The sequence below is a fragment of the Macaca thibetana genome, chromosome 8 (assembly GCF_024542745.1).
Source record: "Macaca thibetana thibetana isolate TM-01 chromosome 8, ASM2454274v1, whole genome shotgun sequence".
Taxonomy (NCBI): domain Eukaryota; kingdom Metazoa; phylum Chordata; class Mammalia; order Primates; family Cercopithecidae; genus Macaca; species Macaca thibetana.
Window position 1 is genome coordinate 119,338,041 of NC_065585.1, and position 20,680 is coordinate 119,358,720.

General features: G+C 37.0%; 1 protein-coding gene across 1 annotated transcript; it reads right to left on the reverse strand.

Annotated features, from left to right (window-relative positions):
- Nucleotides 1–18,273: 18,273 nt before the first annotated feature.
- LOC126960621 (NADH dehydrogenase [ubiquinone] 1 alpha subcomplex subunit 5-like) lies at nucleotides 18,274–19,725 on the reverse strand. Its single transcript, XM_050800297.1, has one exon. It carries the CDS (start codon nucleotides 19,708–19,710, stop codon nucleotides 19,363–19,365), a length of 348 nt encoding a protein of 115 aa, XP_050656254.1. The 5' UTR covers nucleotides 19,711–19,725; the 3' UTR covers nucleotides 18,274–19,362.
- Between the last annotated feature and the right edge of the window lie 955 nt (nucleotides 19,726–20,680).

Here is a 20,680-nt window from a genome sequence, read left to right on the forward strand (position 1 = left end):
TAAAGGGAATAATGCATCCACATTGAAAATTAGAGAATAAAGATTTACACTCTAATAGTCCACAATCCAAGATAAGTCTTCAAGCATCTCTGACACGAAGAGCTTGCAAGTCATTATTCTCATCTTTTACAACAATAAAAAATTGAGCAAAATAAAAATCCACCACCAAATCTGGACAGACAGTGGCAGCTGAGGCCTGCCTACCTGCAGAGCATAAGCCACTGGAGCTGCAGTAACACCCAAATAGCTACTTTCCTGGAACATGACTTGGATAGCCTGTAATAAACTCCTGACCAGGGGCTCTCCTGGTGAAACATTGAGAAAGATTCTCTCCTGGATCTCTCAAGGAAAAGGGCAAAGTAACATTTGTGAAATATGCTTACAGCATTGCTCTAACAAAGTCCTACTCTACAGGGAAGAGTAAAACTTGAGCATAGCCTTATCCCAACATGAGAAATGATCATTTGTCTCTCTTTATCACCAGTCATTGATGCATCCTTCCAGAGAGGAAGATGGAATAGGCAGTTCTGTGCTTTCTTGAGTTTTAGCCTCTTGTTATGCCATTACAGTAAATAATTAAATGCTTAACACTTTCATACTGGACTTGCTGCTTTGACTGGCTACTCTCATGCATGGCAGCTCAGCCTATCTCCCAGCTCAGCTGAGCTCCTGACATCTAGAATAGATTTTTTTTTTTTTTTTTTTAATTTACAACTCAATAATAAAAATATGAATAATCCAATTAAAAGATGAGCAAAGGAACTGAAATGACATTTCTCTCAAGGAAAATATACAAATGGCCAAAAAGCTGATGAAAAAATGCTCAACATCCCTAAACATGAGGGAAATGCAGAAAACCACGATGAGATACCACTTCACATCCATTAAGGGGGCTATCATCCAAAAGGTGAATAACAAGTGTTGGAAAGATGTGGAGAAACTGCAATTACATATTGCTGATGTGAATGTAACGTGGTGCAGCTGTCTTGGAAAACAGTATGGTAACTCCTCATATCATATGATCCAGTAGTTTCACTTCTAGCTATATATGCGAGAGAGATTAAATGAAAGGGAAATTAAAATGCACTCATATAAAAGCTTGTACACAAAGGTTCACAGCAGCATAATTGATAATAACCAAAAGGTAGAAACAACTCAAGTGTTTATCAGCTGATAAATGGATAAATATTCATACAATGGAATATTATTCAGCAATAAAATGAAGTACTGATACCTGCTATAATATAGATGAACCTTGGAAACATACTAAATGAGAGAGGATAGACCCAAATGACCACATATGATTCCATTTAGACAAAATCACAAATAGGTAAATTTATAGAGACAGAAATGAGATTCTTAGGGACCTACAACTATCAAGGAAATGCAGAGATTGGTGGGTGACATCTAAGGCATACAGGGTCTCATTTTAGGATATGGAAAATATTCTAGAATTTATTGTCATGAGGGATGCATAATTGGGAATTTCCCAAAAGCCATTGAATTTTAACCTTTAACTGAGTGAATTGTAAATTTTGTGGACTATACCTTAATAAAGCAGTTGAGAAATACATACACACAGTGAAAGTGTTACTGTATGCAATTTCTAAATAAGAGTGAAATTATTTAGAAACATCCTGATCATATCTCCATACCATTCAAAATTCATCTAATATATTTTTTATTCTTTTGTACACAGATAAATTTCTAGTTCTAAAGACAGTATTTGCTATATATTGGTTTTCAATGATATTTGATATTTGATTACTTATATTTTTAAGTTGTAAAACAAGTAAATATGAAATAGGCCAAAATGAATATGGCCAAATTATCATAATACCCCACTTCCAAGCTGTCACATTACCGAGTAGCTAATGTATTGTCTTTCAAATAGCATATTAAGTGTTGAAGAGAATCTTCATTTTTGTCTTAATCTTGAATGTAAAGGGACTAATACTGGCTGTTTCTTTGAGATAGCAGACGTGTGTGCATGTGTGTGTGTATTTTGGTGGGTAGGAGGAATCCTTGGTACAAAGAGCTAATTTAATCATAGTCTTCAGTAAATGGAACATTATCATAATTGATCTGCACAACCCTGTTCTTCTGGTTTCTTGTTTTTGACTCATCCATTGATTTATTTGTGCATTTACTCAATTTCCTCATATCTCACTATGTCTCAACTATTCTAATATGATGTGTAGCCTTTTACTTGTTTTTATAAATATTCATTGCTGTTTCGTAGACATGTAATTTTGAATTTTAAATTTAATTTTTTTAAGGATTGTGTTAAGCTTTCTAGTTTTGTCCTTCATGACTGCTTTAAATATTTTTTTAAAAGATTGTGTTAAGCTTCCTAGTTTTGTCCTTCATCACTGCTTTTAGGGTCAATCCATGTTTCTGTGTGTACATCTAGTGTGTTATTAACTCAGACTCATCCTCCATGGAGTTTACCTATAACATGCTACCTAATTGCTTCCCCAGTGATGGACATTCTACATTTCTGCTACCCACTAACACAAATACTGCTGCAATGAGTAATCAGAGGGCACGTTTTTTAGTTTCTCTAGGATCATATGCCTTGGAGAAGGATCCCTGGGTCGTGGGGAATAGATGGATTTAACTAGAGTAAACATTGCTGGGTGGTTATGCAAAATAAGCTGTACCAACCTTCCATGAACAGGGCATAATATATCCACAGCCACACTTCCCAATACCAACTGTCTAATTTATCACCCTCTGATAGACATAAAGTGATAATTATGAATGTTTCTATTTTTATTAATACAATTGAGCATCTCTTTGAGATTTTCTATTCTGCGAATTTCCTATTCAAACCTCTCACCCATTTTCTATTAGGGTTCATGTCTTTTTCTTGTTATTTGCAAGTGTTTAACTTTTATATATTAATCCCTTGTCAATTTTAGACATTGCAAACACCTTCTCTCAGTCTAAATTTTCCATAATGTTCTATATTTAAGATAAATCTTTAATTTTTATGTAATTTTGCATTTATGCTTTCTGCAATTGAGATTTTTACAAATAATTAACACTTGAGATTTGATAAAGTTGTAGAATACTGAGTACCTAATGTGTGCTTTTTTCTTCAAATAGCATCTTAATTAAGTGTTGAAGAGAATATTTTAGTTTATGTCGTGATCCTGAACGTCAAGGAGTTGCTCATCAATTCTACACAGAAATACATTGTGATTATCTTCTAATAACTTTATGGTTTACCATTAAAATTTGACTTTTAGTCCATCTGCATCTAATATTATATATAGTTTTGATGAGGATTTATCTTCCAGTTCTATTCCTTTGCCACTGTAAGGAATAAGCCAGGTATGTGATTATGTATCTGGGAAAAGATACATATTCAGGCAGAGGAATAGCAAGTATAAAATCACTACGTGGAAACAAGCTTGGCATCTTCCAGGATCAGGAAGAATTCCACTGTGGTAGGAGAGCACAGAGCTAGGGAAGGAGCTGTCATAAGTGAAGAAGTAGGCAGGAGCCATTCAGCAGAGTCCTTGAAGCCATGGGAAAATGATGGATTTCATTCTAAGTGTAATTGCAATCCATTGGAGGGTTAAAAGTAGAGTCACATAATTTGAGTTACGTTTTAAAGTAGATTTCCATGGGGCTTCCAATGATGGATGAGATTAAGAGCATTCTACTTCTTTTCTCCTGATAATTATAACTTAACACTTCAAACAGAATACAGAAACAACTATTAGAAGACTCTAAATAAATGAATATTTGTAAAACCAGATTCATTACAGGACTCCCCTGAGGTTATGTTTTATTTTCCTTATTTTTTTCTGTTTACTGACCTGATTTGCAGGCTATTGGGACTGATCCTAAACCCATTTGGTCCTGGGCATTACTGGTTCTGATGAGTGAATAATACCTGCTGTCTAAAAATAAGCAGCCCCAAATCTTTTGTGTTTTATAAGAAACTGCTTTGGTGACTCCTACCTTTTCCAACAAAACATCATGTCCAGTATGTATATACATATCTAGTTTGGATATTTCAAAAGAAATGTCACCACTCAATATGTACTCACTTGAGGCTTTTATTTAAAGGATACATGGTAGCATGAGAAAGAGAATGCAAGCAGGTATTAGAAGTCCCCAGAAATATCCCATAGCTTGAACTCCCCTGGGCTCCATCTGCATACTAGGACTGGGCAGTGTTCTAGTGTGTCCATGATTTGAACTGTCATCTGTGTAAAAAATCTTGGCTCCCGGAGAGCACTCCAAAAATATCTCAGTAGCTCTTTTAGTCAAACCACTTAGTCCTGTTGCCTAACCATAAGTTAAGAAGGTAAACTTGGAATATGCCAAGGATGTTTCAGTCCCTAAACAGTACATCATAAATGCCACTGACCTTATCTTAAGAGTAAAAATCATCCAGTGTCTAAATATCCCCAAAGATTAAAAACAGAACATTTCCAGTACAGTTGTAGATCAGCTCTATTCCAACAGACTTCTAACTCTTGGTCAAAGCATTGCAAGTACAAATTGCTGATGGGTGTTCCTGTCCTTGTATCTTTCATACTATTTACAGGAAAAAAAAAAAAAAGAACAACTGCTAGAATACTATTTATTTGTATCAACAAACAAGTGGGGCATAACTGTAAAGAAAGCTTTCAGTTTGCCAAAGATTCTAGAAGATTCCAGGGCCAACTTCTTCGTAATCATGCACAAGCTTGACAACAATTTGACATCCTTCTGCCACTGAAATGTAAACTTTATAAAGGGTATCAATGGATTGATCCAATGGAACGATTAATTCTTTGTTAACTAAATCTAGCTCCTCCTTTGCTCAATCAGCTTCTATTGGAAGAAAATCTTGTAGAGGTTTTAATTCAATCTGACAATACATTTGGCCGTCAATATCAGTGTTATGGGTTTAGTCAAAATCCATTAAATTAACCTTATAATTATACCAGCATTACACCAATTAGCAGTTAAATTACGAATTAGATTAAGATCACCACAAAACAAATCAGTTAAAATTATTTTCACATTTCCCTGGCTTTCCCAGAAAAAAGTGACTTTGTCCATATACCTAATGTTGTCGTGGATTGAAGTATAAATCAAGAGGCAAGTTGCAGTTAGTTCTGGATTCCAAGTCCCTTATGGGCATAGTTATATGGTCTGTTTCATACTACAAAGTTTTACGGATGCAGGTTCCCAAGGTGTTTATTTTTAAGAAATGTCTGTCTTTCCCCCACTGGTAAAATCTTGAAGTTTAATTAGTTTTAACTGACTTCACCAATGGGTACATCTGTTTTGATTTATGCACGGGACTTTGACAGCTAAGAAGCATGCATGTAGACTGTATTCTCCATTTAGAAATTTCCAGGCACTCAGGAGACCATAAGTCTCTTGTAACTCATCCCTGGATCCCAGAACATTGCCCTTAAGCTAACTGCTACCATCTGGAGGAGCATACTTCACAGCTCCTCTTTGGTTATTGTGCATGCCCTTTTCTACCTTTGTTCCCTAGGGTGTATGCCTAACTATCTATTGAGTCTGTTTGCCTACTTCTCCAAGGCTGTGTTATCTGCCCAGGCTTCTTGCCACCTTTTCCCTTTCTCTTGAAATAACATCCAAACTAATAGGCTAATATGGGCCAATAAGTTGTTTCTTCAGTATATTTTCTATATATAGTAAAAGTAAGTTTGGCTTGTCCTAGGAATCCTAGGACTATACCAATTTCATCCAGGGCTCTTTTACAGTGTTTTGGACAATGTTGGTTTACTGATTGCATATACTGTTGCCATAGAGTCTTATAGAGTACATACAAGTTGAGTACATATTTAGGACACAAAAATGGTGAATTCCTCAGGATAATGTCATTTAATCAGTAGTCATCCCCCAAAACACTTTAGTTTGACTGTGCCAGAGTTTGCTATATACTCCCTTAGCAGATCCTGGGGCTATCAGCAGGAGGTATGGGCCCACCAAGTCACCCCTAAACAGACATTGAAATCTGTTCGAAAAGTATTCTTTACATTGATGATTTCCCTCCATCCACATAAGCGTGGATTATATGCATTAGGCCACATAATACTATGACAAATTGAACATGCAACAAATTTGTTCATCATGTTTAGGCATCTTCGTCAACAGGCCATCATTTAGTTTAACTGCTACACAGTGAACTATGGCCCTTTCCTGCATGGTATTTCCCAAAAGTTGTCTTTCACAAGGTGTTGATAATGTCATTGGGATGCTTCATATACATGAACACATGGTAATGCTTCTTTAATTCCCTGAAGCCCATCCTGGACCTTCAGATTCAAGCAAAGGAGGAGTTTTCTGCGGGCTTACACATTCACTCTCATGGGCATTTGTAAATATATCTAAAAGTAAATATCATTTTCCGTTCTAGCTTTTCCTTGTTAGCATTATCCATTTATTGGCTTCCTTTAGATTTAGCAAGCACTTCTCCTTCTTTGATTGATTTTCACCCCTATCCTCCTCCTACCCCTGAAGTAAAGACATAAGGATCAGCAGAGGACTTACCTATAGAGGGGGAGGCAATATGAGTCCTGCCAATGCCTTCCCCTTTATTCATTTCATTCCAATAGACTAGGGTTGGATAAGTACATGCTTATAACACTGGCTCATCTGCTAGGTAGGAAAGCAGAAACCGATCCAGTTCAGACAAGTCAGGAGAAACACAACTTGTCATTCGTTGAGGGAATTGTACAGTGACATTGAGGGACATTGTCATGGTGTCGTGTTAGCAATTGATCCTTATTCTGGAACTCTTGAATGCATTTCAACTCCTGGCATTACAAGATCAGGCAGAGAAGAAGAAGAAGATAAACTAGAAATAAAGAAAAAGTTTATGTAACTTCCTATGCCCCATTCCTTCTTCCCCATCTTCCCCACAATATCTCAACAATCGATTCAAAGGCAAACCCTCTTTACTTCCACACATTCTACATTTTAGCACATATATATTCAGTCATGGTAAGCATCACTTCAATTCTTAGCACCTCCAATTTACTAAGCCAGTGTTTCAATTTCCCATTCCCATTTTCAGTCAGTCTGCTACTTTGTAGGTAGTCAACTTCCTTGTATATGACACTTTTTAGCTCGCAGTGCAGGGCACTCTAATAAAATTGATTCCTGGATTTGACAGTATATAAGCAGGAAGTCCAAACTGAAATAATATTATTTGCTCTAGGCCTCTATGGTGTTAAAGGAATTTGCTTCAGCTGTCAGATATGCAAACCCAAATCCAGAATGAATATCCATCCCAGTGAAGACCCACTGTATCTACCACAAAGTTGGGAATCCACTTGCCAGCTATAGGCAGGCCCAGATCACCTTGGTATGAGGCCCATGACTGTATTCCATCTCTGATGTTCCTGTTAACAAATAGAACAATTTTTAGTCATTGTTCAAGTTGCTAAGGGAGACATTTGGATACGTCTCTCTCCTTGTAATTGTTGCATTGCTCAAATGCTTCTATGGCTGCTCAGAGCTCAATTTGCGTACCTAAAAGGCCGCTTCCAAGGTGCACTGGAGGACATTTGCTTATTGGTCCCAGTCTCCTCAGAAATAACAAGGGGGCTTTTTAACGGGCATGGACATGGGTCCCACTTTAATTTCCCCTTCAAGTCTGCAGATTTTTCTATAACAGAGCATCCCACTAGGTGTTCCTTCTATCTTTTGGTCATCTAAGGCCCATTTTCCAAATCATATTGCCAGCCAGCTAGTTCCTAGCTCAAAATCCTAGCTATTGCCGCTGGGTGGCAGTCACAGGCCTTTATCAGAAGCTCCAGTCAGCAGAGCTGCAAGTAGCAGAAACTTCCCAAATCATTTCATTCAGTTCTCTTTTCATCTACAGTTCACCTCCTGGATCCATCAGCTTTTCTATAAGAATGTAGAATATTCTTTTCTATAAGAATATAGACCATTACAAACAGTGTCATAAGGGATTCAGGGGTACTAATATTACCGCATATAACAGATCTGCAATAAAGGGCAAACTTTATGCCCGCCAGGGTATCCTCTATTGTTTTAAATTACAATTTAAGTGGTTTCATTCTAACAATTTGTGAAGCAGCATGCCTAAAAACAGGGGAAGGAGGAAACCTGAACAAAATCCCTTGCCCAGTGATTTTGATAAGGAAAAACGTCCTCAGACATCACATCCATTGCAGTGATACTTTGATCAGAGTAGGGCAACGCTGTGCACATTTTCATCCATAAATCTCCACTTTAAGCCATACTTTCACTTGCTCGCCTTCATGAGTTGCAACACCACAAACTTCTAATTTAACTACATTGCCCTTTATCACTTCATTCGCAGGTTTAAGTACCAATGTTCAGCAATCTTGATAAAGTTTCTACACTATGCATGAGCCATTTTACCTATACCAATGTAAACAGCTAGGGGTCCCTGGCTGAGGATTTTTCCAAGACACTTGGGCTCTCTCATTGCATTGCACTTTTGACATTGGTGTAAGCTCTGAAGAGATTTTAGACTCTTTTGTGTAACATTCAAATTTTTAATCCATAACATTATTACTAGGATATATTTACTAGGATGAACTTACTGGGATAAATTTTCTAGGATACATTGAGTGAATCGGTCTCATTCATTTTATCATCTGAGTTGGTATTACAGCTTTTATAATCTTTTATAGCAATTCATTAACATTTTAGTGACTACTCTATCTCCTCCTTTTTCATGCCATTTTTTAATCAACAATAACATATTTCTGCCTGGTTCAATTGTTCCAAAGTTTTTTCCAACTCCTGTATTCTTATTGTTTAATTTCTTCTGAATAATCCTGCTCTTTTTCTTGTCATTAAATACCCTATTTGGGGGAGCTGAGTAAAGAGATCAACTGCAATTTTCCTCAAATCTTTTTGTCCCCCCAACAATGTAGGCACCCAAGGAGTCCAGGAAGTTGCAACTTTTGTTATTACAACATCAACCCTCACCTACGCCAGTGGTAGCAGAGGTTCCCAACCTTTTTGGCATCAGGGAATGGTTTCATAGAAGACAGTTTTTCCATGAACCAGTAAGGGTAGAGTGTGTGTAGGGGTAACTGTTTCATTTCAGATCATTAGGCATTAGATTCTCATAAAGAGCATGCAACCTGGATCCCTCACATGCACAGCTCACAGTAGGGTTTGCACTCTGGTGAGATCTAGTGTCCTTGCTGATCTGACAGGAGGTGGGGCTCAAGCAGTAATGCTGGCTTACCTGCTGTTTACCTCTTGCTGTGCAGCCTGGTTTCTAAGAGGCCATGGACTGGTCCGTGGCCCAGGGATTGGGAACCCCTGAGTCATAGCATTAAGTTATGCATCATCACATAACCAATATAAAGTTACCTGCGTCTTTAGCATTTCAGTACCTTTGGGGTACTCCACTTAATATCTAAGAGAGGAGTGAGACAACTCTCCTTTTCAGGGCATGAATCACATACTCTTGCCTTTATGCAACTTAACAGAGTGGGACCATAATTCTGTGAAAGCTGCAAGCCAATTTAGGATCCTGAGTAAGATCCAACATGAAGTTACCCAGGATCCCCCAAACTCAATTTCCATTGCAAAAGCAATTGTGAAAAGAGCTGCAAAATGAACCTAAAAAGTGGCTTAACTCTTTTATAATGGACAAGACTCCAAAGCAAATATCTGACCAGTCCCCTGTGGACACTCCATTCCACACAGGCAGATACAGGGCCTAACACTGAGGCTCTTGCAGCTTCACTCTGCCTCTCTGGGATCGTCACTTTAGCTAGAACAGATGGGAGCAGCCAAGACACCTATTCTTGGCTGACTTCTCCTCAGTGTAAACCTTTTTTGTTACCCATTTAGCTACCTCCCCTGGCCCTGGTCCACAAATGCTTTTCTACCCATCTGTGGACAGAATATTTTTGTGACCTCAGTCTAGGAGTGGGCGGTCAGAAGCCAGCAGAAACCAATGCTTTCATCCCCCCAACCTCAGCTCATCTTTCCTTCTCCTAAGCAATGCCTTAGCCGTTACCTAAATTACAGAATGGAAAGGGTCATTTCAAATGTCTGGTCTGGGTTACTCACCGTATAGTGTTCCCCAGTTTGGGTGTTTTGAAAAGTACTTGCCATAGAGTATACTCATCTGAGGTTTTATTTCAAGGCAAAAGATTCAAGGCAGCAGGAGAAAGGAAATACAGACATACCTGGGAGGTTGGAGAAACATCAGGAGGCACAAACTCCCCAGGGCCCTGTCTTTGTAAACTAGGGATCTGGCTTGAACCAACTTCATGCAAGGAATCCTGAGAAATCCCCCCAAAAGGCTCTCTAGCTTTCTAAGTAGTCATGCCAGGTTATCAAACCGGTTAGGCCAGTTGCAAACCCTCAGTAAAGAAACTGACCCTTGGGGGTTTCCTGGGAGAGTTTGGATTCTAAGTAGTACATCATAAACACCACTGCCATTATCTTAGTCAAAAGTAAAACCAGACATCCAGCAGTCCCCAAGGATAAAGATAAAGTATTTTCAGTCCCTCTGTAAACCAGCGCTCTCTCTACATATCACCTCACCAGAAAACTCAAAGCATTTATTGCCTATATTATGTAATTACAGTACACCATTGTCTAAAATTAAGTAAAAATTTTAAGGTTATATGTATATGTTTTATCTCTCTAGCCATATCAAAAGTTTTGTGATGAGTGAGTTCATTGATTCATTGCTAAGTTAATATTTACTGAATAAAAGAATGAAAATTACCATAATTAATACATGAAAAGTAATCATACTGAAGTAAATGAGAAATAGGTCACTACTAATCCACAATACTGAAAGAGATTTTCTAACCACCATAAGAGAGATGCCACCAGCCAGGTTGTGCCTGGGAAATATATATATCAGAATTTCTACTTCAGTTTCACATCACTTAAATATAGACTCAGGAAACTTAAATTATTAGTCAGTGTAATAATCTAGGTCCTATGCAGTTCAACAAAGCAAGAATGAATGGTAAAATAATTGAAAAGGAAGAAATAAATTTTTTCTATGAGTAGACAATTTTCTACATAGAATATTCAAGAGAATTATATATGAAGAGCTGAGATAATGACAGTATATTTTTCTTTTTTTCTTTCCACTTACATGATGATGATATAGGTATTTATTTTTGTTACGTTTTATATGGGACATTTAGGCCTTCACTTTTTGAATATGTGCTATATTTCACAAACTTGAAAAATTTTAAATTCATGAGAATTGACAAACTATGGGAAATATTTCCAAAAATTAAGAAATTAAAATCGGTAATGCCCCTAGGTTGCAGCAGTAACAAATTGGAAGTTTTGATTAAAAGAGATAAAGTGAATCTTAGTTTATGTGAAAGTATTTTAAGGTTTGTGAGGGGGTTGTTGGAGAAATCTAGAGTGGATGACTCCGTGTCAAGACAGTAAATTGGAGACTCATATGCCCTCTGGGTTTAGTAGAGGCAGACCAGCTGTGCCTCTAATAGCTGGATGTCGTATCTACTATGTTGGAATTATCAATATGAGAAATTATCAAATACTTTTTTCCACTAAGACCTGTTGCCCACTCCCAAGGTTAGACTTCCTCTCCTAAATATTTCTGATCACACTAAGAAAACTTTTCCTCTCATTAGCCAGTGTAATTATCGAAATGGCCTACATTTATCGAACATAGTATTCTTCTCTACATCAACAGGATCAAGAGTAGATTTGTTTAAATTGAAGATCTTTTCCCAGGCTTCTGTACAGCCTCACCAAGACACACACACAGTGGAGCCATCTTTTCTTTCATTTTCTATTTTTATTCTTTTTGATCAAGATATCAGGCCTTAGTCTAATTGTCTAGCTTAGAGTTCAGTTATACATGCTAATTCAATTTTAGTAAATGCATAGTAACAGTGTAAAGTCGTATAAAACTGCCCTTTGTGAGAAAAAGATTGTTTAATTATATGTACTTGTACCTGTGGTGTGATCTATTCTGTTATGTCCCTTGCTTTTTGAAGACAGAGATTTTATCAAATCATCTTTGGAGTTCTTATTACACTTCATCAAGTATTTTGGCCATTCTAAGCATTAAAAAAAAAAAAATGTGTGCTAGCTAACTTCATTTTCCTCATGCTAGCATTCAGCTATTCATTTATTCAAAATAAACACCTATAATCTGCAATAAGTATAATGGGAAAACTTGGAGGTTCTATTTTTCTCCCCACATTTTCCAGTTGGTTAAACAATTAATAGACACAATATGTTATGTGACTATATCATTTTTGGGAATAGGAGCAAGACTTGGTTCCCTTTAAACTCTACGCTTCCCACATCATCTCTTAAAAGTAGAAAATAAATAGTGCTGCTGTTTGGCTAAACAGAGCCAGGAGAACAGTTCAAATTGGACTTGAATGAGAACACATCCAAGAATCACAATATCATATATATTTGTATATCATTTGAATTTACCAAAGGTCTTTCCTATTTAACCCTCATTGAAACCCTTCAAGACAGGTAATCATAGAATATATGATCCTCATATTTCACAGATAAGGACGCAGGTTTCAGCAATGCTACATTATTTGTGCAAGTCACTTACGAGGGTAGTGAAGTCAAGCTTGAATCCAGGACTTTGGAGTCCTCTGTATACACTTTCTACTGTATGACACACAAACACAGACTTAGGACCCCAGAAAAAAGAAGTAGTAATCAAGAGATAAGCATTTTGCTTCCAAATGCAAAGCAGCTAATTTGTTTTAAATAACATTATACGTCCAATATCAAATTATGACTTAAAGGAAATACAGTGGAAATATAAGCAATATGTTCTTTTTGTCAATAAAATTATTTTGATTTCTTTTTCTTTTCCTACATTGCTTATTCTCAGCTGAGGTAATCAAATAAATTTTAGGTTTATTATTTTAGCCTCCTCTGTCAATTCAAAGTATTGTAAGACTAGACCTACACATATAGCTTTATAAAGCTACCATTTGTTAAGTGCCAGGCACTATTCTGAGCATTTTATAAAGATGATTTTTATTAATCTTCATAATGATGTTATGATAGAAGTAAACATTATTACTTCTCTATTACAGACAAGAAATCTCAGGCTTAAAGAGGTTTAAAACTTGTCTAAAGACACATGAACAGCAAATGTCAGAGCTAAGATTTGAACCTGGGTTAACCTTGACTACAAAGCCTGGGACCCCAAACACTCTGCTAATTTGGTCCTCCCGCTATGTAAGGGGGATCAGGAAATGGAATAAATTTCAGAAATTATCCATGTCATTTGAATTCTTACGTTGGTCAAGGCTCAATTACGGAATCAGAATCACTAGGATATAGATAGATTTGTTGCAGAGACTTGACCTTATGCCATTGTGGGTCTGGTTTAGACATCTCCATAAGGTTGTTGTCTTTGTCTAATGCTGGAGTCTGAAGATCGCAGAACAGGTCATTGGGAAGGAAAGCTGGATGTGAGATGAGTGAGAGCAAGATCAAGCGGGAACACTCATGCACAATCGGAAAGACAATGGGAAACCCACATCAGTTTTTGTTGCCACTGAACTTGATGATGAGGATATCCTGCAGAAGCTGAGGTCCTTTGTCACAGGGCTAAACACACACACACTTGGCCTAGGCTTTGAACAAATGGAGCGGACTGTGGCAAAGCGGAGCCTTTGCGAGCCTATCTGCTGCCTCATGCCTGCGAGGTGAGTCAGCAGATCTGCCGCAATGCCTGCGATCTATTAAATGGCTGCTGCTTCGTATGCGTCCTCCAGATCTCCCACAAGAATCTCTCTTCTAGTCAATGCTAACTGGAAACATAGGAAAGAAAATGCTGGGAAATGAATAGGTTGGTGCAAAAGTAATTGCGGCTTTTGCCGTTAATGAAAGAAAAACGCAATTACTTTTGTACCAACCTAATAATTTAGCCCACCCAAGTTGACCTGTCACAGAGCCACCATAATTCTCTTGCTTTATGGATGTGAAAAGTCAGTCTTGGATGGGTTGTGCGATATGGCTAAGATTTCTCAAGAAGTTGAGAATAAAGAAATCCTATTAATTTTCCAGGTATTCTTTCCATTGTAAACAGGGTAACACCCAGGTTTCATTTTACTTGCCAAACATATAGATTGATGGTGGCCGCTTGAAACAGTAGGTTCCGAAGAATTCTGAGAATAAGAGTTTCTTTGATCATTGATGTCTGCTATAGGCTTAGGAGGGAGAAGCAATGATTCATGTGCCACAATGGGCCACCCGACCCTGTACTATTTTGCTTCTCTTCAGAAAAGAAGGTTGGCTTTTATGGGGAGGTGTTTGTTTGTTTTTAATGAGACAGGAGCTCACTCGGTTGCCCAGGCTGGAGTGCAATCATGCCTCCCTGCAGCCTTGAACTCCTAGGCTAAGCAATCCTCCTGTCTCAGCCTCCCAAGCAGCTGGGACTACAGGAACACTCCACCATGGTCAGATCATTTTTTAAAGTTTTGTAGAGATGGTGTCTTGCTTTGTTGCTCATGCTGGTCTCCATCTCCTGGCTTCAAGTCATTCTTCTGCCTCAGCCTCCTAAAGTGCCGGGATTACAGGTGTGAGCCACCACACCCAGCTAGAAAAGATTTTAAGGGATGTGATAAATTAATCAATTTTAGCACCATATGTACTTACTAAAGGACATAAAATTGGGGGCAAGGAACTCTCTAAATTTACAGAATAGCTATCAAGAAGATAATCACATGTTTTCACAAAACACCCCTGTTGGAGCTAGCACATAGGGCTAAATGTCTGTATCTACTATTTTCTGGACACATAGAGGTGAATGGATTTTTCTAATATTCACTTTCTTATTAACAATCTGCTTAGAAACACATACCAGTTTTCACTTACAAACATTCTTTTTGACAGGGAAATTAGAAACATAAAACTGCTGCTAGTCTGCAATCAACTATTCATACTAAGGGAACTAATCAGGTCTTAATTGGGGCTGGTCTGAAAGTTGGGTTTTCCATTGTAACAGCATCCAGGGAGGAATTTAAGAAATGTTCTCCCATTTGGATAGTGTATATTCTAACAAGCTTACATAGGGCTTGCTGAGTTCTATCAACAAACAAACATTTATCTTTTCTATGCACATGCTTTATCTCACTTACTCCTCTCCTTGACACTGTGAAGCAGGTATTACTATTTTCACAGATGAAGATATTCAGGTTCACATATGTGAAACTGCTATGGCCACATAACTGCTAAGTGACAGTGTCATAATTCCAACCCAGATTTGTTGACTGCAAAGCTCACTTAACTCTTTAATGGCTATTTCAACGAGGCATGCTGATCCCAGACAGGGGAGAACGCTCTCATTCTGAGACAGACTCAGGAAGCATGTACAGGAATTCTGCTGTCTGTGGCCTTCATTCATTGACTGCTCTGCCATTCATCTTCATGCATGCTTGCGTGAAGTACTTAATACTGCCCCCTTCCTTGATAGGGGAAGTTTGTATTTGTCTAAATCTCTCTTTCCACTCTCTTATCACACACATACACACACACCACCACCACTGAAAGACAGGAATATAGTGGAGGATGATGGTGGAATGTTTTTAAGTTTTCAGCAAAGTTCTATGCTGAAGCATGTGCATCTATCTTTATATTTGCCTTAGCTTCACTAGAATAGGTGCCCTGTTAAAGCAGACGGTGAAAATAGGACCTTTCTGCACTGAATATATTATACGTTGACAACTATAGATGTTTAGGATAGGTGGGAAATTGAGATATGTTCCTTACAGTACACCAAAGGGAAGATAATCACAAGGATTTGCAAAGGGAACTAACATTTTCAGTTAGTACTTGGCACTGTAAATCTTAATCTTTGCAACTATGTTCTGAGACTGCTCTCATCTTTCTAACTATATTAAAGAAGAAGATGAGGTTCAGAAAGCTGCTGGAAGCTTCTTGAGGCTCTAAAGCCAGTAAGAACTAATTATTATTATTCTTACAAAGCTCCTGCTTATTGTGAAGTCAAAACGTTCTTCTTAGTTCAGTCTTTGGGGTCCCAAAACAAGTCTAAATTTTTGTGCAATAAATAAATCATTAAGGATAGAAAAGTGGGTCTAAACTAAAAGGCAGAATTTCCTCTTTAGGATAATTAAATACAACTGAGCAATGGACATTCATCAGGGGTTTCAGTAGACGTGTCTATACAATGAACCTATTTCTCCAGGACAATCCCATTTTACTCATCAGTGGCAACATCCATATTAACAGTAGCTGCTATGAACCAAAAACTAGCCAAGTGCTCCTCGGTATCTAAAAGAAGTGTATATTTTTCCCTGAAATTGTGTATCTGAGAAGAATGAGGGTTACAGTAGGTCAGTAAATTTCCTAAAGTTATACAATAAGTAAGGGACAGAGCCAGGGTTTGAATGTAGTCAGTCTGACACTGATACCACTGTAAAGCACTGTGTTCTATGGTCCACCAGTTCAAAAAAAAAAAAAAAAAAAAAAAAAACCAGGTCCCAAAGAAGTGGGCTGGGGAAGGGGAAGAGAAAGTCAGAAGAAAGCCAGAAAGCCTTGACCAAAAACTCAATGGCTCCCCTACTCTCCACATTACTATTTTCGGCAGCTGACAATAAAATGCAGTTAATAACAACAAAACTCCCAAAACTTGTTTTTTGAAAAGTACTTTTTGTACTGTACAATTTTTTAATAGACAATTTTTAGAGCACTTTTAGGTTCATAGCAAAAGTGAGCTGAAAGTACAGGGAGTTCTCCTAGACATGGCCCTGTACCCATCCATGCACGATCTCACTCACTATTGACATCCCCCACCAGAGCGGTGCATTTGTCATAATAGATGAACTTACACTGACACATTATTATCATCCAAAGTCCAGAGTTTATATTAGGGTTCACTCTTGGTGTTGTATATTCTATGCATTTTGATAACTGTGGAATGACATTAATCCACCATTGCAGTATCTTACAGCCTAGTTTCACTGCCCTGAAAATCCTCTGTGTTCTGCCTCTGCAACCATCCCTCCCTGTGACCCCTGGAAACCACTGATCTTTTTATCATCTCCACAGATGATGCCTTTTGCCTTTTCCAGAATGTCATGTTGGTGGAATTATACAGTATATAGACTTTTCAATTTGGCTTCTTTGCTTAGTAATATATATTTTTCACCATGCCATTTAATGGCTTGATAGCTCGTATCTTTTTAGCACTGAATAACATTCCATATTGAGATGTACAACAGTTTATCCATTTACCCACTGAAGTATATCTTGGTTGCATCCAAATTGGGCTGATCATGAATATAGCTGCTATACACATCTGTGTGCAAGTTTTTATATGAACGTAACTTTCCAATTCAATAAGGTAAATATCAAGGAGGGCAATTGCCAGATCACATGGTAAGATTATGTTCAGTTTTCTAAGAAACTATCAAACTGTCTTCCAAAGTGGCTAACCATTTTGCACTTATTTCCACAAGCAAGGAATGAGTTCCTCTTGCTCCACATCCTGTTTTGCATTTTGACCCTTTTGATAGTTGTGTAGCAGCACCTCATTGTTGTTTTACTTGGATTTGTAATTCCCTAGGGACATGTGATATTGAACATATTTGCACATGCTTATTTTCCACCTGTATATATTCTTTACTGAGATGTATGTTCAGCTCTATTGCCCATTTTTTAATCAGGTCATGCATTTTCTTATTGTTGCATTTTAAGAGTTGTTTGCACAGTTTGGATAGTAGTCTTTCAGAAAAGACACATCTGGTAAATGTTTTCTGCCAGTTTTTTTTTTTTTTTTTTCCATTTTTCAGGATCATGTTTTAATAAATATATATTCAAGAAATGTTTAGAACTGAAAATGTTGTTATAAAATCATATTCTACTTCTTTTACAGCATTAGAAATAGGCCATTCTAAGAACAGGCCAAACTTGCCTCAATGTACTCATTAACAATACTAGAATCATGAGAATGAGAAACCTTCTAACTCCCCCTCTAACACTTCCCCACAAGAAGGAGACTTCTTGCACTCTAACCTCTAAGAATCCATCTTATTTAATATTTATTTAGTATTCATGTTACAGCTCTATGAGGGAGAAATATACTGGAAAGAAGGAAAAATACCATTTTTTTCTCATTCTGAGCAAATGTGCACGTGTGTGCGCGCGCACACACACGTATACACAAAACCCCACAAGAGTATAATATTATCTATGAAGGAAAGAGATACCAAGTTAAATTTAACCAAGTATTTAGAAATGACAGGGAGCTAGGAAGAAAAGGCGAAAACACATGTAATTTTATTTTTAACCTTAAGCTTGCCAACTTCTTTCCCTGAACAGCATTTGTCTTGTTTTGATACCCACCTACAGTTATATTAGAAACGTACTGCAAACTATTTAGTGATTCCACTTTGAATTTAGTCACATGACTAAGATGTTTTGAATATAAGCCTATCCGTATGCCAGATACAAATTTCAGGAACTCTTAATGTCTCTTCTTTTACAGAAAAAGCTCTACCTCTATCCTGATGTAATTAGGTTGATTAAGAAAATTAAAAGGCCACGGGCCAGAAAACTAACTTCCACAAATGCAACAAAAGGAAAAGTTTCTCCAATAACCTCTATGAAATGGGAAACCTTTCTTTTTAAGTACTAAGTCAATTTCTTCAACTGTACAATGTATTTGAATTTGATGGTTTTCAAATATAGTAACAACAAAATATAATAAAGACTATAAGAAAACAGAGTAAATGATATAATTCAAAAAATAATGACTAAAATAAAATGACATTATGGATTTTGTAATCCAACATATAATTATATATTTAAGTTTTATTTTACATACATAAGATCACAGCTAAGGAGGTTAACCATAATTTTGTTTAATTTTATCACCAGTCACTTGTGCCATTTTATCACATTTGAAAATACTCACTCGTATTATTTACTTCAAACAGTGATCTATAAATTTGTTTTAGACTATATTAAGGACCTTTTCTTCTTCAGGATAACTTAAAAAAATTAAATGACGTATTGAACAGACTACTGAAGAAACTTTACTTTTTAATTATAGTCTCTGCATTGAAGATCTGTAGGAATTTTTCTTTAATAATTTTCAAATCTTCCCATGACCTCTCTGTTCATAGAAATATCATCTTTGAAATAATTTGTGTGTGAATACTTTATAAATCAAAAATGGATTCACATGACCGTATTACCATAATCACCAATTTTAACAGTCTCCTAGATATTTTCTATATCACTTTTCTTGATTATAAAATGTCAGTAAGATGAAAAAACACTCTTAATATAACAGTATATTTAATTACATCAGTTTCCCATCAACACATCAAAGTCACTTAATAATTATATTGGCCATTTCCACTGATCGGCAGGAGGCTCTTCCACTAATGGCTCCCATGGTTTCCAGTCCCTCATTTTTCTTGCCAGACTTAGTTCATGTTCAGCCTGAAGAATCACCTCTTCTAATTGACCACCTTGAAGTTGGTCTTCTAATTTTTTAACATCTGGTTCCGCTTTAACCATAGCCAGCTTCTCATTTGTAATCTGTTCTGTATACTTTCTATATGCTGCATTTTTAGGGATTTCCGCAAGAACATCAAGAATCTTTGTGTACAATATACTTAGCCTCTCGTGTGGAGTACTGCACACAGCCAATCCCACAAGGCCAGTGGTCTTCTTCAGCACACCCATTTTTTGCCATGACAGCTCCCAGTTTTTTTTTTTTTTTTTTTAACCAATCCTGCAAAGCATATTATTATAACTTTATAGTCTTGAAATTTATCAGCCCTCCAACTTTGTTCACCTTTAATATTGAGTTGAAGTTTTTGCCTCTTTGTATAAACTTTAAAGCTAGTTTTAAAACAACCTGCTGGGATATTGATTTGGATTGCACTGAATCTATGGATCAAGTTGGAAAGAATTGACATCTTTACAACACAGCATGGAATATTTATCTGTTAACATGGAACATCTGTGTATTCACAGCTAATCTGTGAATTAGTACTAATCTGCAATTAGTTCTTTTAAAATTTCTTTCATCAGAGTTTTGTAGTTTTCCTCATGTAAATTGTATACATACTTGTATTGTGTTAGATCTATACCTAAGTATTTATCTTTGGGAATGCTAATATAATGGTAATGTGTTTTCAACTTAAAATTCAAATCATTTATTGACAGTGTATAGGAAAAGAACTGACTTTTGCATATTAACTTTGCATCCTGCAACTTTGCTAACACTTATTTGTTTCAAGAGTTTTTGGTCAATTCTTTTTTATTTTCTATATAGGCAAACGAGTCAACAGCAAAGAAAGTGTTAATTCTTCATTTCCAGTCTGTATATCTTTTATGTCCTTTCCTTGTCTTATTTCATGTGCTAGAACTTCCAGTATAATTTTGCAAAGCAATGTCAAGAGGGGACCATCATTCTCAGCAAACTACCGCAAGAACAGAAAACCAAATACCACATGTTCTCACTCATAGGTGGGAATTGAACAATGAGATCACTTGGACGCAGGAAGGGGAACATCACACACCGGGTCCTATTGTGGGGGCGGGGGGAGGGAGGAGGGATAGCATTTGGAGATATACCTAATGTAAATGACGAGTTAATGGGTGCAGCACATCAATATGTTACATTGTATACATATGTAACAAACCTGCA